Consider the following 24,827-nt stretch of genomic DNA (forward strand, 5'->3'; position numbering starts at 1 on the left):
AGATATCACTGTTGTATATTTTTAGTGTCAATGCATTGACAATCCTGCATTACATGGATATTCTGACTAGCATTAGGGATGCTGAAAACCTTCAGGTGAGTGTTTATGTTCACGATATGTAAAAAAGGTTCACTATGGGTGCCTGGACTCGCACGGTACCAGTGTACGACTTTATTTCCACATTCTTTATAGTGACGGGTAGACCGGAGTTCCTCTTCCTCCTGCAGCCGTTATGCATTTTAGTCTGCATCACTTTTTCACACAAGGCACATTCCTTAACTATCTTTACCTCAGTTCCACTTATCCTCGCTGAACGAGCCTCAAGCATCGATTTCTTCTCTTTAATTTGAGAACTCTCATCAGAAACTTGGGCTTGTTACTAAGTTGGGCATCTTTGCATTCTGGTCTGCAGGAGGGATGTTGGGAATACTGCGAGGTACTAATAAAATATATGAGAAATTGATCTTTAGCGTGACGACAAAGCCTCAGACTGGGGGTCTTATGCATTACGCAGTAAGTATTGGAATTAATGTATTTCTCTCTAATTATTAGTATTGTTAGAGGCAGAATACACTTTAAACTTGGGTGATGTCATCAGTACTCTGAGCTTCCAGAAGCAGAAACACACATAACCCAAGGGAGAAAAGGATGGAACAAAAATAAAATAGGGCAACCATTACTCTGCCTCTGCTGATCCCAAAACCAATGTGAGGAACTCTGCTATCCTCCTCCCTGTGTCAGACCCTTTGGTTTTAGAACAAAACTGCCAACTTAGTTTCAACAACCACTCTCGTCTTCAGACAAAGGTCACGGTGCAGTCTCTGTCTTCTGTTGAGCAGGTTGTTGTGCCAGCTGCTGTGCTCTCATTCTCTTCTTTCTGTCTCCGAACAAGGGCAGGGCAACATTTACAGTCTCAGAGGGTGGGGTGAGGGGATTTTAACCGTTCAGCAGGTAGACCACCAGCTCATAGGTGCACATCATGATTGCCGTGTTGGGGATCTGTCGGACCAGGTGGGTGGTGAGGCCCCGGTACAGAGCGCGGTAACCCTCCTCTTTGGGCACTGTTCTTAGAGTCTGGAAGAAGGACTTATACTTGGTGCCCTCTTCTCGTAGCCTGGTGCGGATCACTTCTGCATAACAACAAAAAAAGAAAAGGTTAAAGGAAAAGAAGTTATGAATGATGAAAAAACATGCATGTTGTCAATCAAACTCTTACCATGAGGATAAGCAATAGATGTGGCACAGGTCTTCGAGGTGGCAGCGGCAAGCATCATGCCCACAAAGTCTGAAGCATCTCTAGATGCCTCCTCCTCCTCTTCCATGTTCTGCGGTGCCTTGGCCTCCAAGAGGCGCCGTTTGATGTTTTCATATATCACAAAGTGGATCACAGTCTCTGAGATACCAGCGTAGGAAGCAGACATACCCCTATAGAAGCCTCGCAGGCCGTCTGCTTGATACACTCGCCGCACACACTCAAACGCACTCATCCTTCGCTCACCACGGTTCCTGAGGGAAGAAGAGAAAGAAGATGGTTATCAATGTATCAATGAAACCCCCAAAGAAAAGAAGTGTCTTGGAACTTTTAATCAAATGACGTAGTATCCAGTTTCCTTGTTGCTGCTCTTAAGTGAGCATGAGAAGATGTGCACATGTAGAAGAGGAAGAAGGACACATAATAGGAGCATGCCTTGCCTTGAATGATACCTGCAGTTAATTGACTGAAGGACGTGACAAGATCTTGTGCCATTAGATCATGGAGACTAAAATCTCATGAGATTTCTAGTCAATGCAAAAAAGGCCTTTTGAGATCCATAGGTTGCATGGTACAGATGCAGCCTCTGCATGAAGTGGTCCAATCGAAGTGAAAAGTCCCCTGCTATTGCTCCTGGCACTTTAAAATCATTTGTATGGTAGCTAGTAAAGGAGTGGAGCACAGCTGATCCTCCATGACCTGTCTGAATCATCACCAACACCCTTCTGTGCGCGTGCTCATTTGATCAGCACGTTACCCATGGACTAAGAAACATAAATCATCTGTGAAATAATCCAGTGTTGTTAAATATCTGTCTGGGTTACAGCAAGAATAATATTGTGTTTAATTTGTGCATAATGTACGCAGATTTGTGCAAAGCATCTTCAAGTTATGATGTTCGTTACTTTGTTCCTCACTCCTCTCCTCAGTTTATCTCACACATCTATTTCACTCATTTATCAGCTGTTGGTTGCATATCACATCAATTAGAAACCCAATGTAATTAATGTTACAGTTCATTTTGCTGTAGCATGCTAATAAACACACTGTTTTTTTTGTCTCACACCTGCACTCACCACTAAATAAAAGAGGTGTGTGTGTTACATGCCCAACGCTGCCAGCGCTATCATCATATGTTCATGATTTCTCATAAAGGAGGTGGTGGGTCCCGAGGCTAATCTAGTTCAGAACCATTGGTTTTTGTGTCCCACCATAACCATGGAATACCACCAGAAAATCAAATAAATCGCATATTAACGTTACACGTTTCCCAGCCCCTAGGAGAGAGAATGAGAGAGAGAAACAGAGAGCAAGAGAGCAGGAGCACACACGACAGAAACAAATCAGCATGGATCTGCCACGAGCAGAGAGGTGCTTCAAGTCAAGAGGAAGAACTACAGGGAAATGTCTGCTCTTCTTGGAATGTTTCAAAGGAATGGTCCATCTGCACAGTGTTCCACCTACACTGCACTCTCTGGAGTTGTATATTTACTGTACAAATAGCTCATGTCTTGCTTTTTTTTCAAGACAACAGATGAAGGTAGAGTTGGGCAATATGGAAAAAATACCATATCACATTTTTTTTTTTATGGCCAGATCACAATCTCATTTTTATCACAGATTTTTCTTTAAATTTTTAAAACAAATTTTGAAGTTAATGAACAGAAAAGGGGGGTGAGGGAGCATAGGGCTAGAAGTACTAGAGACAATTCCACAATAAAACAGCTGTTGCAAATCTCTGATAAATTCTACATCTTCATGACCTGAGATTGTCCTATCGAACACCCCTAGCTGAAGGTACCAAATATGTTACACCCACAAGAAAGGATGTATGTTTTTGTACCAGTGACCAGATAAAATAATGTTACGTCATAGAACCCCTGAGACTAAACAGCAGCAAAAACGCTATTTATTCCTAACCTGACATGCCAGATGGATGTGTTTCATACATCCATCTGGGAAAGCTTCAATAGGAAACGTTTGAGAAAAGGCAGAGGCTTTGAAAAAAACTGTGACTGAATGAACATTCTGTCTGTCACATCTCTACGGGCCAATCAGAGCAACAAAACATGTGACGTAGCTGCTATCGAGCTGCACATGCAAACTCTGGTGCGGACCAAATTAGTGGACTCTGGTCTGCTTGAAAACAGGGGGTCTTGGTCCACTTCCAAACGAATCCTGGTGCGGTTTGTTTGAGGAGTGAAAGCAGAGCGGACCAACTTGTGAACCAAAGGCAGGAAGTGGCACAAAGTGCCAAAGGAAAGTGCAACAATGTTGCCATTTCTGTTCCAAAATGGGCCGAGTCCCCCGGACTATCAGGTGTGAAAACGACCTGGGAATCAGCTGGTCTATCGAACCAGCTTCACTTTCACTTTGCAGTGTTGTTTTTTGGAATAAAAGTATCACCCTGAAGCCTGAAATGTGAATTTTAAATTTCAATCATGGTCTCTTTGATGACACATGACCACGTGCTGTGAAATTTTTAAGGCATTAACCTTTCACATTGCCAATTTACCTTGCATCCAGCTGTAGACGGGTCTTTATCAGCCATATTGGATTTGTTGCTGTGATAGCTGTAAACCCTGTGGAGGAAAAAGAAAAAGAAATTAAATCTGCTCAAAGAAATACTGATGTTAGCCTAAGCTTCAAAATGCAGGTGGTGCAATTAACTGTCCACAGACAATAACAAACACTAACAGTCTATGTAACAGTGTTCTTTAAGCTGCATTCATGTTTATATATATATAGCGACTTAATATCTTATTCTTAAATAGAATTAAAAATCACAAAAGCAGCTTAGAGAGAGAATGCTAGCCCCTCTACAGACTATCCTATGTGTGCTAGTAGAGGGCAACTGAATGCCAAATGAAGTCAATGTTGTTCTAATAGATAAAAAAATAAAAGACCTTCTTCTTATGCAACGACCTAGATGGTTACAGAGTATTGGAGAGAGAGGCAGAAAGAGAGAGAAAGAGAGAGAAGAACCAAAGGTAAATAAAAGCAGAGATCTGTGGTGAGTACTCACGCAGACCCAAGTTACTCCTCACAGATGCAGCTAGAGACCCCTGGTGGTGCGGGGGTCTCATGCCCTTGCGAAAGGAGAGCTATGGTAGAGTTTAAGCCTAAAACAGACACAGGCTTGTGTGTAGCAATATAACCTGCATGAAACCACTTTACTTTCAGATGACCCCGTTATTCCAGAGGAGAAAACCCACCATAAAGCAGCCTCATGTGATGTCATGACAGCAGAGGAAACATGCTGGAAGAACACAGCTGAGGTCTTGTTAATGCAACAAATTCCCCCGATATAACAATTATGTTCAGCAATGCAGCTTGTTCAGAGAAAATTGAAGCCTGACCAGTGCTGGACTTTTGACCTGCATATCTAGAGCTATTGTTAGCCATGTCAGAAGCCTACTCTAACCTCTGCTGAAAGTATTGTGTGTCATTGCACTGGCGAGATTAGCCTAGCACTGTCAACACCTCGTCACCTGTCAGTACAGCTCAGTCTGGTATCACACAGTAGAGTAAGGGGATTGCCCCTGGAGAAAAATACTTTAACAAAAGTTGACCTTGGATGTGCTGTTAAAAGGCCTGAGTCACGGTCTGCTTAAATAGGCCCTGTCACATTCACCCATTCACAAAGGCAGACACAACCTGTAGCTCTGCCTGCCTGAATGACCTACATCCAGTGATGGGTAAGCTATCTGAAAATTCTAGTGGGCTAAGCTAAATGTAAATGACTGAAAAAATAAGCTTCAGTACACCAAAGCTACCCCGAGGACAAACGTAGCAAAAATAGCCAGCTACATCAAAGTTACTTTCATTTACAAGTCATTATTAGTGGCATTATTTTTTCTGTATTAAAGTACTTTACTTTTGTTTTGTCTATGCTAATTTTGCAAGAGACTTAGATTGTAATTTATGAGGTAAATTTAATTTACCAAACCATGCTGAAATGTTTTCAGTGTAATAGAAATGTTAAAACATAACTTCACGACTATAGTAGGCATGCAGGATGTTGGATTTTTGACAGTATCTGATACTTATTTAAATTTCAGCTAATTTCTGCCAATTCTGATATCATACATACTGTGCATCCCTAGATTATAGTGACCTGAGATATAACGGTTATCAGCATGATCACTACATTGTTATACACTCTCCTCCAAAAGTACTGGAACAGTGAGACCAGTTCCTTTATTTTTGCTGTGGACTGAAAACATTTAGGTTTGACATTAAAAGATAAATATGAGACAACAGATCAACATTTCAGCTTTTTTTTTCCATGTATTTATGTCTGGATCTGATACACACCTTAGAAGATAGCATTATTTGTAATGGAACACTACATTTTTAGGTGAGCAAAAGTATTGGAACAGATAGACCAACTAGATTTGAGACTTAATATTTAGTTGCATATTTTTGGCTTGTAATAACTGCATCAAGTCTCTTTTGATGTCAAACCTGAATATTTTCAGTCCACAGCAAAAACAAAGGAATTAGCGCCACTGTTCCAATACTTTTGGAGGGGAGGGTATATGCTGAAAATTTTCAAATAAATGTACTGATATGCCCTTTAAATTAAGATCAAATTAGCAGCAAAAGCAGGATACGCTTTTTGTTTGTAAAACCATTAAAATATTAAAAGTCAACATAAAACCCTGTCTAATGTGCATGGGCAAAGGTACTTTGTTCATAAGGTACAAAATACTTTGATACTATCTTGATATTATGTGATTTAAAACAAATCAACATTTTTTTTTTACATTTGATGGTACAGAAATGTACTGAAAGTACCACTGAGAAACAACACAAATCATATTTTTAACCAGAAGTTCCCTTTTGCTCTGGGTCCTTATTTATAACTTTTTGTAGTTTAGTGGAAAGATAAAACAACGTGCTTTTATCAGAAGTGGTATAAGGCGAGTAAAGCTTGAGGTGAAATGTTAAAAAGTTATAGCTGCACATCTGTTTTATGTCAGTAAAAATACAAACATTTCTCATCCTCAAAACTGCATTTACACAAGTTTCTTATCAAAAACTCAAGTTTAATTTTCCTAATGTTACATTTGAAAATACTATGACAGTTTATTCATATTTTACTGATCTGACCTTAAACACATTAATATAACTGTCTATCAGCTCATCAAGTAAGCCAGTTAACGTCCATTTAGCTAATTTTAACACAGATTTCAACGTTAGATTAACATTTTAAACTAATAGTACAAAGTTTGGGAGTGTTTTTTACACAGCGACCAGAGGAGCAGCTGAAGTCAATGAATCTTTATGACACCCACAGTCTGAGATCTTTTTTGTAGGAACTACATGCTGTGGTGCAGATAAGAGTAGATGAGCGAGACAGCAATGCCTCCTTTAAAAAGTTGTCCTTTACTTAACCAGTTGGCCTGTGTGCTGTTTTCCCATCCACCTCAAACCCTTGTTGCACGTTTTCTAGACATTATTTACCATGATATTAAAACACAGTTATTGGACATGGTTTTAATGATATTTATACATTGAATGATGTGATAACTATCATGGTTATCATTAAAATCTGTTACTGTTTCCTCACCAGAGTGTAAATAATGAGTAAGGGTTTCTGTCTCTCTCCCTTAAAAGCTGGGCAGCAATGGTGTGTAAGTATGGTCAGTTAGTAAATATGGTAATCTGCACTTGTGATGGTAAACTTTAGGGGTGTGTCAAGTTATTTTATTCAGGATTCACTCATGTTTTCTGGTGGGTTAAATCATACTTGCTTCTCTTCTTGCCTGCCAGAAGCAGGAAATTCTACATGAGGGATTAACTGGCCATCATGTCTCCATCATGCAGAAATAAATAATCCACTACAGCACATGTCTGTGTATCAGCTGGTGTCTCATTCTCATCCTTGGAAGTTCAATTCTGGACAGTGACAGAGTGCTTTGCTATTGAAAATGTAGCTTGTTTGGATGCTACAGCACTACTTCATCAGCTAAATGGCAAAGATACCAAAAGGCTGCTTGATTCAGAAAAACAGCTACGCCACTATAAAGCTACAAAAGATGTAGTTCAGTTACTAACACTGCCTTTCGTAATACAGTTTGGTCCAACATTGCATTTACTTGTAGTATAGTCATAAGGGAGCTGACGACATTCCAAATACAAAGCTTCAGAGAGTAATAATGACAATATTTCAGCTATGACCTCAATTGAATATTTTTTATGAATTTGTTTAAGTCTGCTTTACGAGCACATCTTTTAAAAGCTGAACTACATCGGGTTAAATCTGTCTACAATGTTTTAAGTAAGGGACTTCATATAATGGCTTGTTTAGCAAATTGTGTCCAAAAGACAAGAGTTTAACAGGAGAAAAACTGGTTTGGCTGATACTCTCTACAGAGAGACCAAAGTCAAAACAAAAGCAGCCGTTTAGTCCATACATTACACAAACCAGGTCATATATGCAACACCACCATCTACTTATGCTTCCACTGAACAGGTCCATTTACTGTCAAGCATATAGGAAACTGTCCCTCAGATTTTAGTGAGTTAAAAAGCCTCCCCCTGTGGATTAATGTTAGCCTGTTACCCAACATAAATGCATATATATTTACCTGCCATTCCAGCCGACATCATGTGTACCTGTGTGGAATCAGGCTCAAACACACTGTTCAGTCTCTCTTTGGCCGTGGAGTAAGCAGCAAAGTAGATTGCTCTGTTGGAAGAAAAATACGGAAAGATCAGTTTGTGTTACAGTGACAAAAAAACAAACCTTTGTGCCTTCAGACAGGATAATACTTATTAAGTTTTCTACTTCAGCAAGTAAAACTGTTCCAATTAAAGGTTCAGCTCAGTAAGCTTTAAAAATTCATCAAGTTTAAAGCCAAGAGCTACAACAGTCTCAGTAAATCAGCCGTTAGACAAAGAGGGTATTCAGCATAAAAACCACACTTCTCTGTTTGTAACAGCTAATTAGAAAGGTTAAAATGACCACAGACATTTACGTTTTTGTCTAAAAACAGAATGTTTTTTTCTCTATGAAAACACACAGTGCAGTCTGCAGGTTAACTTTTACCTTCATTTACAAAATGAGCTTCGTCAGGCTGTTAATGTTGCTGAAACTCATCAGTGTAATGAAGGGACAGTGTTTGTCTGTGCATTAACCTCTGAATCCCTCTCACAGCTCAGGACGCTGAGTTTCATTCATTCATGTAAGCTGCTAACAAAACACTTTACACACTCTTAGCACAGGGACCTTCTGGCTGCAGCGTAAGCAGCTGACCACAGTCATTAGCCCCAAATCTACCCATCATTACCACAGAGGGGTAACGAGGATAATGGCTGGGGGATGTTATTACCTAACAGCCATCTGCAAAATACCTGGCTTCCTTCTGATGCTGCCTGGTTTTAGAGCAGAAAAAGCAGAGACAGCCAAGAAGATGAATGACAACATAATGAGAATAAATATCTCATGCCTCATTGCTACCGAAAAATAAATGAGAGAAGCCCTGTGGTGCTTACATAAAGCCATGGTTTCACACAGCCATGTGTCCTTGGAAATTGTGTCAATAACTTGCCTAGAAATAGTACGAGGCCAACTGTGCTCACACAAAACCAGACAGAATCAGACACCAGTAGTGTCTCATTCATCAAGACTATTTTGTTGATCTCTTACGACTATCTAATCTCATAGTGTCCTATTTTATAGCTATTTAATCTTTGAGATGTTTTAATAAATCTTTATCATTGTTTTATAATAGTAATACATTTTATAAACAATCTTGTTGTCATTGTTCCATGCATTTATTACTTTGCCTTTTATTCATGTCTCTTATTATTCTTGTTGTCTCCTATTATGTTAATCATTCATCATTATGGTGCCATATCATTAAATTCTCATTGGTGTGCATTCTACTCGTAATCATTTAACGCTCTAGCTTTTGGTCAATCACCTTTGTGCTCTCCTTGAACACTGTGAACCAGGGCTAAACAGTTAATCCCAGTGAGTGTATACTAAAATGTTACTATGTCATTAAGCAGACGCTTCTATTCGGAGCGACATACATCTGGGACAGGTGTTCCTGTCCTTAAGGACCTTATCTAACAGCCCTTGATGGACACTCGGTGTGCTCTGACTGAGATTTGAAGCCCCAATCTCCTGTCCCACAGTCAGCAATGTAGCACTGAGCTATTCAAAAACAAAGTGACTCTAAATGCATGCAGCCTTCAGAAATGTTCTAATCACAGGAGGTGCTGTATCTCTTTAAGGTTTAATGTGAGCGAAAGACTTGTTTTAAAAACCATCTTAATTGAAATATCCATGCTGCAAAATATTTCAATTAAAACGTCTTATACTTAGACGTCTTATATTTCTTAATTGAAATATTTTGCAGCATGGATGTTCTGGAGTACATACACAGATGTAAGAATAAATCATAGTTGTACAGAAATTACAAAAACTCACAGTCATCAATCATGCTTTGTACTGTAAATAATCTGTTTTTTTTTAATCAAAAAGAGCATAATGATGGAAAAATTAACACTCTTGACACCACAATTCATAGTGAAATCAGATCATAATTAAAAATATTTCAGATTCATTATCTTTTCACAATACTCAGCCCTACTTTGAACTTCAGTTGAATTTGTCTGAAAGATACTTTTAAATAAAGTTTGACTGATTGAGTGATCAGAGACCATAAGAGATGGGAGAGTTTACATTACATCTGAGTTTGAATTAACAATCAAACATAGTGATGCATTTAATTAGTGTAAATCTAAGATTCTAATATCAAATGGAATTGATAAAAATTCATTGTAATAGATTTTTTAGTGCATAAAGTGTTGCAGTTGTAGTTTCTAAGGTGTCCACTGTCCTGCCAGTACTGCATCTCTACTACACTAATGGTTACAGTCAATCTTAAGCAGCATAAGCACGGATGACATCAATAAGACTAAGCATTGCTTAGTCCTCAACGCCCAACTCCAGTTTGTTTTTGCATTTTTAATATTTCCGAATGTTTTTTGACTCATTAGCAAATGTGTTGAATGGATGTGAAAAAAGGAGAATAAAACTTTGTGCTCTTACTTTGATAAACTAAAGCCATTTCACTGGAGGCCCTCGGTCATAACCTGATGATGCTTTCGGGTCAAATTGGAGTGCACTTGGGGTTTAAAGAGCAACATATGAGGATATGTCTGGTTCTCTGAGCCTAAAGTCAGAGTTGTTTTCATACCTGATAGTCTGGGGTCTCAGAGCAGTTCCGGGCTCAAATTGCAACATTGTTAATTTTTCAGCAGATCATCAAAATAAAAAAAAACTGAGGACCCAACATCTTATGAAATGTATATTTCTTCATTCCTGAATGTTTGTTTAACACTCCTGATTTTATATCAAACACACAGCAGAAAATGAAAATGATTATTCTTCAGTAAGGGTGGGTGATAATGGAAAAAAAAAAATCAAGGGACAATTCCTATGGCCAGATCACAATCTATAGTTTATCAAGATTCTTTTTCATTCTGGTTTTAAGGATAATTCTTAAGTTACTGAAAAGCATATTTATCATAAAATATTAAAAATGCACAAATATTCTATTCAAAAGTCGAGTCTGTTATTTTTTCTTTTACTTCTGCGGCTACCTGCTGGACAGTGCATAAAATATTTCAATATTTGTCATTAATTGTTTTCACCATCTGGGAACCTCCTTGCCTGGTTTGGAGGTGTTCTCCAGAATATTTTTAGCACCAAGCATTTTTTTCCCCTGAATTCTGATCTATTCTATGGTGCCGATTTGAGTTTTTCCTACACTCCACTTTAGAATTATAATTTGTTTGTCTTCTTTTGTTTTTAAATCTATTTTAATGTTTATAAGGCCGTTATTACACTGTGATATTTATCGTACAACATCTTGAGTATAAGCAGAAATACTACAGCTGCAGCTTTATATAGATATGCAACCCTCTGTTCACAAATAGACACAACAGCTTTGTTTACAGACCAGTAAAACTGACAAAATTAGCAAATTAAAACAAATCCTAGAATAGGACTTATTTCTTTCACACACAGTCCTGCCATGAAGAAGTGGTGTCACTATTCCATATGTGGCAGTTAAAGCTTGTATAAGAACTAAACTTTAAGTTTCACTTTCAATTTCAGCCACTGAATCACCGCTAGACCAGGAAGCAGAAGGGGACGAGGGAGAATAGAGCTGCACAGTTAGAACAGGCAATATGGTCATTTCTGTGCTTTGGCAGATTGTCAGTACTAGGGATGGGAACAATTAATCGATGATTGATTAATTGGTCATTAAGAATTTGGTCGATCGCGGGAAATTTAGTCAATCTGATGTTGGCATTTAATAGAGAGACTAAACACGTCTTACTTTGCACTGCATGACAGTATCTACTGCCATGACATTGTGAGTGGGTTTTGTTTTTGCTTGTTTGTTGTTTTTTTTTTTTTAATGAGGCCCACTCTCTGTTATATGATGGGCTATTGACTTTGTGAAAAAAATGGCAGCCAACTAAAGCTATTGTTTGTTGTGGTTGTTTTGGGGTTTGAATAGTTTTTTGAGATGCTTGCATATTTTTTGCGCATCCCTGCAATAGATAATACAATAGACCATGCCTTGTTTATGTTTAAGAGCCCTAGGCTTAAGAGTGAAAATAAATAAATCATTGAGAAACACACTCGATAGTGACCTGTTTTTGTTATATAGGGAAATGTTATACATACATATGTGTGTGTGTGTGTGTATATATATATATATATATATATATATATATATATATATATATATATATATATACACACACACATATGTATGTATATGCCCATGTATGTATGTATGTATGTATGTATGTATGTTTTTATACATACATAGAGATTGATCAATTAATTGATCTGTAACATTATAAACTTAAAACAAAAAGGAGGTCAGTTTGTGTTTGGTACATTATTTCTTTGTTGTAACAATGCTTCTTGGCAATACATTTATACCGTTGGAAAGCCTGTTTATTACCCTTTTAAATGATGCCACATTTGTAAGGAACATCCCTTTGTGGGATGAGCAGCAGAGCTGAGTATGTGGGTTGCGCCCAAGAAAAATGTGCCAAATCTTCTCTGCCAATGCTAAACAGTTAATTTTGCTGTTGCTATTGACTCTTGTTTTGAGCTTCTGGTACCCCCAGGTGCTGCCAATCAGGTGCCTGATTGGCAGCACCTGTGAACATGGGCCCTGCTACAGTGGTCAGTAGATGTCTGCTTCAAGAATCAGCATGCCACATTTGACTGATCTGGATAGGGCCGGTCTGATAGGGCAACTTCAAGCTGGTGTTCTGCAAAACCAAGTTGCAGCATTGTTTGGAGTGACCGTTTGTACCATCTCCAAACTGAAGGCCAAGTTCCATATAACGGGGAATGTCAGAGACAGGCCGCGAAGTGGGTGTCCCAAGAACACAACACCCGCAGAATACCGTTTTCTCACCCTGTCAGCAAGAACTCTATCCTCCAAGATGACAACACTTGCCCCAACAGACCCAATAGAGCGGGGTTTATCAAAGACTACCTCCAGAATTTGGGAGTGGAGGGGATGGAATGGCCTGCCAGCAGTCCTGACTTTAACCCCATTGAACACTTGTGGGATCCGCTTGGGTGTGCTGTTCATGCCAGAGTGACCAACACAACCACGTTGGCTGACTTGTGACAAATGCTGGTTGAAGAATGGGATGCCATCCCACAGCAGTGTGTGACCAGGCTGGTGACCAGCATGAGGAGGAGGTGCCAGGCTGTTGTGGCTGTGTATTGCTCTTCCACAAGCTACTGAGGCTCCTGTTTGTTAAATGAATAAACTGTTAAATTGTCAATATGTCTTGTTTCTTCAAACTTCAATCAACCAATCCACCAAACACCAAACAAGAGTCAATGTCAGAATCAGCTGTTTGGCATTGGCAGAGCAGATTTGGCACATTTTTCTTGGGCGCAACCCACATACTCAGCTCTGCTGCTCATCCCACAAATGCATGTTCCTTACAAATGTGGCATCATTTAAAAGGGTAATATACAGGCTTTCAAACGGTATAACATTTATTGCCAAGAAGCATTGTTACAACAAAGAAATAATATACCAAACACAAATTGACTTACTTTTTGTTTAATGCTCGAGTTGGCAGGTTTCTTCCAAACGCCCATCCCTAGTCAGTACATTTTTTTTTTCTTCTCGATCTAACATCGGCCAGTCTCGCAGCCCTAGTCTTTAGGTATAATTTCATATCAGATTAATTCAATCAATTACTTTGACTTCAATTTGGCCAAATACTAAAGCTAGAGGAGGGTCTATGAATCATCACTTCTTATGATTTTAATCTTATGGAAGCAGCCAATTCTGTCTCATTTGGAAAAGGCTTTAAATAACACGCTAAACTCTCTTTTACATGAGCGCATGCATAGCTTGAAGCAGAAAGCCCAAGTAAACAGATAAAGTTCATAACCAGCATCAACAAAATCACAACAAAATAAGGTTTTGTTGAGCCAACTCTCTCAAAGACAGCCTGGATATGTTGAACTTACTTTGTATACTGTTAATACATTGTACACTGATTGTAATCACATTCGATTATACTCATGATAGATTATTAATTAATCTTCCATATTATGTCCTTTAGTGGTCGTGTCTGAACTTTCTTTAACAGCTTCCTGATCATCAGGTCAGTTACGTGTTGATTTTTGTTCTTGGCTAGTTGGCTCTGTTAGGGCCTGGTTTAGAAGCTCAGAGAACTGGAGGAGTGTTAATGTTTACACTTCTAGCACAGGAACTTTAGACAGCCTGGTGGAAAAAAATGTTTCCAAGACTGAGGGCGAGGGGGGGGTCTACTGTATAACACTGGCAGGCTGTTGCCACGGAGCGAGCACCAAGGCTGAACCTGAGAGATGGAAAAGAAGAATGTGTCCCACACTAAGCCATGTTAGCCAGAGAACAATCACAGAACCATATGGGACACTGTTGATTACAGAGTGCATTGTGCTTCTTCTAGTTTTACATGTTGCATTAGGTTTTGACAAAGTCTATTCACAATGGTCACCAGTTGATATGTTTGTCTTCTCAGCGAGTGTCAGGTTTCACTTCAAGCCCTGCTGTCACTCCATACCATCCCTCTGTTATTACATGTCAAATGTCAGTATGCTGGTATTCAATACTGTAGTTGAGCACGCTGTTACAATTACTATAGACATGTAAGATGTTTGCACTCAGCTGGAGACAGAAATACTGCACAGGTTAATGAAAGTTGAATAAAGATGATGCACAGCTGATCCCAGCATGCTTAGTCTAAAGGTATCATTGCCCCTGTAAGAGTTTTATCTTTTGTTATCTGTTTTTAAGTTAAGTGATGAGGACTGAAGCCCCTGAGAAAATATGTTTTAAGAAACATAAGATGTCCTTTCTTCTGCAGCTAACATGAAGTGATGTCTGTTTGTGCTGACTGTGTCATCAATCAGCTGTCAGCCTGTTTAAACAGTGGATTGTTTCTGTGTAATAGACACTCTGTTTAATAAAATAACCACTGTAATTACAAATCTGAAAAAAACAAACAAACCAACAAACAAAATGTGATTACATTTCTACTGGCACAATGCTTCACAGTAAAATCATTTCTTTAATTATTAGATGTGTCAGCCATTTAATGATCATCTGATTGTGAACTATGTTTATGAACACAGTCATAATGATGAAAAAGTGCCTTTAGGGTGAGGGTTGGCAGTTTTAGGGTTAAAGAGCTTTGGGGCGGTCTTTATGATGGTGGATCAGAAACTACTCCCAGTTTGGCAGAGAGGGAAGGACGGATCATTTTAAGACAATAGTTCCCTACCTTTTTTTTCCCTGAGGCCCCACCTACTTGTATCTAAGAAAATCTGAGCCCCTCCTAGACACACACAAACTAAAAAATGATTCATTACTGTCAAAAATCAATTTTAATTGTTTCATGCACCAACTGATCTTATATACGGACAATATGAGCAGGACTGTAGTCTAGCTAGAATTACAGTACACTCTTGTTATTTATTGGTTTTTTGGTTATATTTTAGAATTTATAATCATTTGTAGGTAGTATTTTACTCTGGTATGCATATTATAAGCAATCAATTAACAATTTACTGGCAGTCTGCCTCCTGTTTTATGTCTCTGTCTCTTCATTGACATTTTGTTTTATACTCAATTAATGTTGGTTTCACTCATGAACAAGTTTGATTTATACGTGAGCATATGGAAGCTTCATGTTAGTGGCATCACAAAAGTTCGTAACAAAAGATCGTGCTTTTGAGCGGCATTGGAACTTTTTAATGTAGAAAAAAGTAAACCTTTTAACAGGGATGTATCACTCTGCCTGCAAGAGAGTGTGCTAGTCTCTGTGTGTTGGTTTGTGCACGCTCTGGAGGAGAGCCCACAGACACAGGCAGGAGGAGTAGAGATAGAGACTACATGCTGTTTCATTCATCACTCCTGGATGGAACATATCGTTTAGATGTATAAAATAATAATTATCTCCAGACCACAACATGCATGGCTTGTTTTTTCATCCAGTTTACAACGCTACAGTGAAAACATGTAGAAACAGTGACCTATGATGTCGGTACAATTAATTTGCTTTCCAAAAAAATTAACGCATTATGTTTATGTGATTAATTAATGAAAATAAACATATTTTGACAGCACTACTACATATGTTTATCATACAAAAAGATGCCTGTATAAACTATTTTAGTAAAACTCTGCCATAATCTTTGTTAATGTCATTTTAATTTGACCTCTGAGCAGAACAGCCTTGTGCCCCCCCTTGATATCTTTGGAGCCCCCCCCCCCCACAGGGTCCTGGACCTGAGGTTGGGAACCAGTGATTTAAGAGACTTCAGATACACCCCTTGTGTCCCAGCATATTGTAAGCAACGAAAAAGCCATTTGTGGTACACAATGAATGGAGATAAATTTTGTACAACCTCAGGTTGCAGTCAGGTGTGACAGTGTAGGCTGTACTTAATGACAATAATGACAGAGTGTCTCAGCATTTTACACTGGTGTATTTGTTGCACTGTTTCACGCAGACAACTTTTCACTACATCCAATTGTACTGTGTTTTTCTCAAGTGAATAAGTAATTGGTATTAAAAATAAAAATGTTTAGGATTTTCTTGAAACAGCATGACAAGATAACAACTGTATTAGCTTAACAGCAAAACAAGCACACATTGCTAAAAATAAGATAATTTTTACAAGTCAAGGTGAGAGCTTACCTGGAAGGTGCCACGCCCACCAAGTTTGGCCCCAAGCCCCTGAATAGAGAACGAGGTCCTTCTTTCTCCAATATCAACCTTAATGTAAAACACAAACACAGGAACAAAGAAATTAGCATGATTTCATCTCTACTACAAAAACAGCATGTTAGGTGAACATTTATAAATTTCGGGTGGATTCTTTACCTGCCAGTGTGGTCTAGTTTCTAGTCAGTCAATAAACTATTTTGATTCAAAGAGAGATGAAGGTGAAGGTTTAATCTTTCAAAATGCTTTTATTTATCACAAAATGCTAATGATGCAGTTGGGCAGGTCAAGACCATCTGTTGAACTTTTCAAATACAGTATATCCAGGACACTCTTGTAAATGAGATTCGTAATCTCAATGAGGATTTCCTGGTTAAATAAATCTTAATAAAAATACATTTTTACAGTTAAATGCCCATAGAGATTTCTGTCCTCTATCAATGTCTTATACAGCAACACAATGAAACACCCTCATCTACACAATATGGGGTCCAATGGACAAATGATTGTCTTTATATTTTTAATGTTAAATTATGCAAGTTTTGTTTCTGTCCTTGAAACAGGCAGCCCATGTGCAAATATGACATGTGGCTCCTTTTCTGCATGTCATTCCCCTCTCTCTCCAGTTTCCAGTTCTATCGGTCTTGTCTGAATAAAGGTATGAAAGCCCAAAGATAAATCTTACAATAACAGCCCAGTGACTTCTCTTTGGAAGATTGGAATATTAGACAGCTAAAAACAAACTTATTTGTTTTTAAGTTGTCCTATTGTTGCTGTCAGATAAGAAACACCAATAGGATTTTAGGAGCTTTAGTTAGCTTTGCTTTATCTTATTGCACGTTTATGCCACAGTTATAGAAAGTGACAGAATCTGACTGTAACTGAGAGTGTATAGTAATCACATTATTTGATTTAAATGTGAAGAATATGAAGAGGAGCAACATACATAACTTATTTTGTGGCCAGCAAGGTAAAGACTCCGTCTACTATCTTTGTAAAAAAAAAAAATCCCAAATGGTTTTATAGTTTCACATACCTATTTCAAGAACATTCAAATTCATTTAAGAAAGATAAAGTCCCATTGACTGTAATGTTGATGAGGAGGGTATTCTTTCATGTGTAGCTATCTATGATGACAGGGTCAAACTGTCGACCAGGATGGGAGTGGGACTATGTGCTTCCAACCTGTCCTCTAAATTTGGTCACTTTGGGTTCCAACAAACGATCATTCCAATTGGTTAAATTGTGAGACCTGAGGCCTGAAAAGAAGGGTTGCTAAACAGTGACACCAGTGGAGGCTACTTTTACTCTCTTTATACAATCTTATTTTAATTAAGTACAAAAGCTAAGTATGTGCCACTTGCCAGCATTATATCTAGTGATGATGCCAGGAAAATAAAAGGTCTGAAATTGCCAAAGGGCCTTTCAGAATGCAGCATGCGGCTGCAGCACTGTCAGTATTCAACAGCAGTCTTAAAATATGCCATGACTGATTTCCATAGGATTATGCTGCCAGCCTACAGAACAAAGCATCTACTGCCACAGAGACTGCTACCTCATAAATATGACTTAGTTCATTGAAGCTGACAAGAAGCATGGTGCCATCAAACTCACTTTCCCAGAGGCTCTGAGCAAACATGACCTCTTTAGCAGAGACGAGGCTATTCTATTCCTCGTGGAGCTGATCGTATTTCCTTCAGCATCACAACTGGCAATCTACCAAATCAAAGAGGCAGTACTTGACAAAGAAGTTTCTGAAATTGGACAAGGCTCTGGATCTTAAGTTATTAGAAATCTACACACATCTCGCAAAGCAAAGGGGTATTAAAGGTTGGATTTGTCATCAAATTTCCTGCTTGGTTAAAGGGACTGTTATGTGCACCATGTAGGGTTTCTAAAAGGCAGAGATTTTGTGTTTTTCAGGATGTGGTTGGCCTTGCCATGGGGGGAACATCAGCCAGACCAAACAACATAAGCAACAACATGGAGTCTGCCAAGATAGGACTCAGTGGGCAAAAAGTCTGGGAGAGCAGGAGAGAGAAGGAATGCAAGATACATATTTGAACAGCGAAGCATTTTAGGATGAAAACCCACAGTTCACCCCAAGCTTTCAGTGTCTACTACGTTGTTAGCCCAGAGGGTTTTGTATAAATCGTATAAAAATATAACAGTATGCAAGGTGATTGAGAATGTGGTAACTTAGGGTATCTTTTACCATGGAAAGTTTGATCAGTACTTAAATATCCAACAGGTTACGAAATCAGAAACTTTATAATGTTGTAATTTAGTTCATTGGACCGTTTCCTTTCCTCCCTCAATCTCGGTTTTTCTTTCTATTTTGGCTTTTGTCCAAGGGAAGGGTTGAGATCCTCTACCACTCACAGCTAACAGCAGAACACAGACCAAGAAGAAAGGAGTATCTGTGAGTAAAAGCCAGAAATGCAATCCATAAGCAGAAATTTGCAGAGAAGAAATGTTTTCAGCTGATATGAAGAACAATTATCTAGACCAACATTTGGCAAAAATAACACCACTCTTTTGAAACAAAAAATGTAGTCTGATGACGTTGCTGACGATATCATCATCCAACTCCTGGACAATCCCTTCGCTCACATTCAAAGGTAAATGCCAAGCAGTGACTTAACGTCACCAGTAAGAAGACAGATGACTGAGAGAAAGTGACAATATGTGTCCAAAATGTTTTGATTCCAGCAGGTTTAAATGTTCATAAGAATCTAAGAGGAGTTTGCAGGGAGGTCATATTACCTTTATAAAGTGGCTTTACTATGATAAATGCTACTGTTGCACCAATAAAAGTAATAAGGGGTTGAGATATTATAGTTATTTCATGACCTAATGAAGGAGCACTTAAGAACTCTATAATTACATTAAACTGTAGCAAACAAATACTTTGCACATGGACCTGTTGGCAGTCTATTGTTTCTGTTGTGTGCTGCTCAGCAGCACTTCAAATTCCTGTTCAGAATGAAATAACAAGCAATGATGTAACTGAGGGTTGCTGGCTGTGCCTACTCTGTAAAATTATAAGTATAACATCAACACAGTGCTCTGTAATAGAGCTGCTCAAATATGGCAAAAACCACATGCAAGCTCATTATGGCTGATATTGGGATCAGCATGTGTGTGTGAATTTTAAAAGATAAGGCCTAAGTATACCAGTGTGTCATCATGAGAGGCAGCCAAAGCTTTGTAACATAAAGTAACTAAAGTATCATTAATGCATTTCAATAAAGCATACTCACTCATTTTACTGACTTATGTAATAACTTAAATTGGTAGTTTGACTTATTGTACAGATCCCAGGCAAACAATCTTTTTTTAGATTTTACAAAGGGAACAGTAAACATACAGGTGCAAAAAACACTGCATGCATTTCACAAATCAGAGAGATTTATGGCAAAAGTCTGTAAGTGAGCCCAAAAAACATCCAGACAACTTTGTAAAGTGACTTCAATAAAGAAATAACTACTCTGAACACAAATCCAGAATAAAAGCATTATTTAAAATATAAATAGTCTTATTGTTGGCTTCAGACTGAGCTTCACTCAAGCTGTTGCTTATGATATGTAAACTAAACTGTTTAATTCAAAAATATAAACCAAAATATAATACCAAAATATAAACTGTCAGGATGTTCAGACGCAGTGCTGTTAGCATTCACTGGGAGTGTGGCTCCATCCACCACACATGACAAAACAAGTGCATAACAGCTTGTAGCACAGTAATCATTTACTTCAACCATCTTGTTTTCATGATCATGGGATACTAAAATTGTAATTGAAATTGAAACTCAAGTAATCACTGGTATTACACTTTAATGTAAGCGAAACAGTGAAAAAATTTTTGGGTCATTGCCACGAACCCCTCCAATGACCAAAGCATGCTACTTGAGACAAAATAGTTACATACGACTCCACGAAGAGAGCTTTCGTAACAAACACTTTATCAGCACTCAGTTCTGCTGCTCTTTCCTCATAATCTGTTCCACACTCTTAGCTAGCAGTGACAATGGCTCAACAAACATGATCAGCTTGCTGATGCTGCCTTCTTCCACAAAATTTAAGGGAGCATATCTCCAGACAGCAGTTAATGTCCCTTGAGAGTCACTGGAGCTGTCATAAAGCAGTTGCTGCTGCTGTAATATGGCTCACTATGCTAATAAAGCTAGAGCTTAATGGAATGAGCTGAAATATTATTTAAAACAGCAAGTGTCCGATGTTCGACAATGACGGCCTCATTGAGTACTTCAGTGCTGGTGCCCATCCCTTATGACAAATTGTATAAATGAAGTGCAAGATTGATAAGGAGTACATCTATCTGTAACACAGTTCAAGAGTCGATCATTTTGGGTACTTACTTGAGGCAGTGCAGGGGTCCTGGAGGGGACATACGGGCCACACTTGCTCCATTGACAGTACTGAGTTGGACCTCAGACACATAGAGAGTGATAGAGGATGACTGCAGACGAGTCTTTACTACTTCCAGTGGACACGTCAATATGGCTCCTACTGTGCCCCCACATCTGGCAGAAAGGTAGACAAAAAAAGTGAAGATGACAAGGCAAAAAAATTAAATTCTCCACTCTCATACCAAGAGTCTCTTCCTCAATGTTGGAGAAAGTGACAATACTTAGTGTGTGCAAATTGTCCATTTTGTTGCATAAATAAATTAGCCAAAGGCATGTTATGAAAAGTCTAACAATTCCTGGCATGTATGACAAGAAATAGCGCAGTGTGGGAACAGAGAGATGGTCAGGAATGCTTTGTGTCTCTTGGGGAATAATAGCAAGCTCCTATTCAGCGCCACATCAAATTCCAGCCTCAAGGACATTAGCACATATTTCCATATTAGAATATATAAGTACGAATCACACAAAAACTACACCTATTTTGCTGGCTGACCATTAGATCCATGGGATAATAAGGATGCTACTTTTTATTTCACTGTCTTACTGATGAGATATACAATTTAAGAATAATTAATATATTAGTGAAAGTTTTCCTTGAACAAGTACACTAATCTTCAAGCCTAAGAAAAGCATAACTCCACACCCTGGTGAAATAACACCCTAAATCCAGGGCATCAATTTATGACAAGTTCAGGTTATTCAGGATAGTCACCTTCATGGGTCACAGATACAACACAGATAAGACAGAACACAAAAACAACATCTAATTGGACTTAATAAATAAACTGAACCTGACTGAACTGTACTTGCATGGCAGGGCCAGACGAGAGGAGATGAAAACAAAGCAAGAGCGGCAGCAGTTATCTTTAGTTAGAGTTAATTTTCAATCAGCACTGAAGCAGAAATAGACAGTCTTGTCAACATAGTTTTTGGCAGAGGAGTGCTGTTAATCACTGTTGAGAGGCTACTGCACAAACCAAAGACAAATAAAAACACAGCAGTAGGAAGAACATGGCTGTATGGGGAAATAAAAGTAAATTACATGTCAAGGCTCACTGACAATATGCGATAATAATTTTAGTAAAATTCTTTATCCAAGAAGATTTAGTTACCCATTTTGGGTTTTAATACTGGCATGGGTCTTTCCAAACAAAGTTTAAAGTCGAAATCAATTGATGGTGACAACTCTTTGATAACACAGCAACGAAAATAGAAGTTCTAGACATTCAAATTTGGTGTTTTCAATTATGAGAAAAGGCAGACAAACTGCCGCACACCATCTAAATTTCAGAAATACATTGGCAAAATTTAGAAAGATGGGTGGAAACCACTCCTTGCCTACTTTTACAAATGTTGCCAACATAGTTTTGCAATGTAGATGATGATCTTTCTCTCTTTTGGTTGAAAATACAATGAAAAACACACTTTTAATACCAACATGCAATAAAATAACAGAGATCTGATGACTTTGAAACACAAGGTATTTAATATGAGCATAGATTACTTTGACCACCTCAATATATGAAATGTTGCCAATCTTTTTGAACAATTTAGAGAGTGTGTAGGAATTTGTCTGCAACATGATTATTAAAAATTAGGGATGCACAGATGCATCAATGTAACATCAGTATCAACCAGTATCAGCCCATTGGGCAAAGATTGGTCATTGGCTAATAATGTGGGCATGAACGGATGCCAGATGTTTATCTAATGTATAATATCCTTTTCATGCTGGGATCAAACAAACCTAACTGCTGATTCAAGGAAGATATTTATCATCAGGCAGAGGATGTCACCTGTTGGACAAACAGATGTGTTTTTATGGTCGAGCATGAGAGACAGTGATGATATCGTGGGTAAGTTACATCAAAAAAAGGTAATCAAATTAACATATTCTCAACAAAGGTATCGGCCTTGAATTTTACAAGCTGTGCGCATCTCTATTAAAAATGACAAACTGCCCAGTCTAAGGTGTCAAACACTTCTATTTTTGCTGTGCTGCAGTATCAGAAGAGTTTTCAATATTTTTGCCAAAGTCGTATAGAGATTTATAATTCTGGTACTGTGCCAACCATTTATTATTTCTTTACCAAGAAAAAAAAACAAAAACAAATCCAGATTTGGCAAAAACTCCCAACCTTACGTTGATCTCTTACATTCTTTCTAGAAGAGTTTGAGGGTGCAAGAAATTCAGCCTTGAGCCAAATTTCTCCATTTATCATCCAGTTTTGGCAGACCACGAAGACAAAAATCCACCACACATTGACCCGCACGGACAACGCTTCAGTTATATACAGTTCCATTCAGGTGTGCACAGTTGTCTGTTTTCAAACACGTCTAATGTGAGTGACCTTTGGTGGCAGTCTGCACCAGTTATTTCGGATGGAACTATGTTGGAGGCGATAAGACGCCAACAGTGGACTCAAGTTAACATCAACAGCTACAGCAGCTGAAACAGATTTAACGTCTGTAGCTAACGCTACGTTTATATTTCGTATGAAATTACTCGTTAAAACTAAACATAAAGGCTTCAGAAGCCACCCGTATTAATCACATTAAACTGATGTCATTGTAAGTTGTGACATTGAGCCAAACTCCCACGGGTACACGTACATAGCCAAAATTAGTAAGCTGACATCTGTCACACTGATGCTAACGCAGACACTGATATTAAGATTAATGCTACCAACAAAACCCTTGTATACCAAGCACACCAATACAAACAATCCATTAAATGCAACTGTTACGTTACTGGCTAGCTAAAACAATCGGTCCTGAGCATGGAGCTAGCTTTCTCAGCGTAGCTAGGTGACATAAGAATATACTCACCCTCCAGCAAATAGATGAACTAAAGTATCTCTTTGACTCATTATGTATCATATTCGGGAACCGTCCACGGGGCACCAACACGGGGACAATGGGAGTAGACGTGAAGAAACAACAGTGGGGGAACGACCCCAGCCTAGCAAGGAAAGCGATACTCAGTGCGTCTGTTGTGGTGGAGGTCAGCTGCGTGGAAAAACGAGGGTTATGTAGCTAGCACAGCTAGCTAACGTTAGCTACCAGAGCTAACGGCTTTCCGTTGGTAAAGGTCGAAGTCAGAGCGGCAGGTTTGCCTCTGTTTTAGAAGAAGGACAAAGCTTCACCATGCTGTGAGTGTGTGCCTTTAATATTAGTGAGTAATTCCAATCTTGCAGTAATATCAGCGGCAGTGGAAACTACCCGGCCCCATTCACGTTGACGTGCCTTTCCTCACTGACTGAAAGCCTTGGGGGTTAGGTCGCAATGTTTATCGTCGAATGGGAAGCCGCACAATAGAGGCGCTGATTGGCTGAAGTAGCCCATAGACCCGCCCTGTTTCCTCCTCTTTCACGTGATACCGCTTTTATTTTGAAGGGCAGAGACCATCACAGTGTGCGGCAGGATTGAAGACATGAGAAAATTAGAGATAATTGTTCTCACAATGGCTGAATAATGGCCTCAGCCACAAAAAGCTCAATTATCGGCTTAGGGGGGCACTCTGAAAGCATATGTTAACAGGTTGAATATATAAAGATGGCTTCTTTGGTTTATTTCTACATTTAAGAAAAGAAATACCATAGCATTCATGGTAAAGTAGGGAAAACCTTACAGGGCATGTATCAGTACTCATCATTAATGCATTAATCACACAGTGAGCAAGCCCTATTATTATTATTATTATTATTATTATTATTATTTTCAAACACACTAATCACATGCTTTATTGTGTCTTTCAGCACACTTTGGTGAAGCAGCTGCAGCACCTCCCTGCAGTGACATGAAAGAACACCATTGTCCCTTCTTGGTTCAGTTCAGTTTAAAAAAATC

The 24,827-nt window shown here is 38.6% G+C and overlaps 1 protein-coding gene across 1 annotated transcript; it reads right to left on the reverse strand.

Annotated features, from left to right (window-relative positions):
• Positions 1 to 518: 518 nt before the first annotated feature.
• On the reverse strand, positions 519 to 24,224 carry LOC121515400 (solute carrier family 25 member 36-A). The gene is made up of 7 exons (XM_041796157.1): positions 23,808 to 24,224; positions 20,928 to 21,092; positions 16,523 to 16,600; positions 7,849 to 7,949; positions 3,768 to 3,834; positions 1,217 to 1,506; positions 519 to 1,130 (listed from the first exon to the last, which is right to left on the reverse strand). Exons 1-7 carry the CDS (start codon positions 23,846 to 23,848, stop codon positions 937 to 939), a joined length of 936 nt encoding a protein of 311 aa, XP_041652091.1. The 5' UTR covers positions 23,849 to 24,224; the 3' UTR covers positions 519 to 936.
• Between the last annotated feature and the right edge of the window lie 603 nt (positions 24,225 to 24,827).

Source organism: Cheilinus undulatus, linkage group 2 (assembly GCF_018320785.1).
Source record: "Cheilinus undulatus linkage group 2, ASM1832078v1, whole genome shotgun sequence".
NCBI lineage: Eukaryota > Metazoa > Chordata > Actinopteri > Labriformes > Labridae > Cheilinus > Cheilinus undulatus.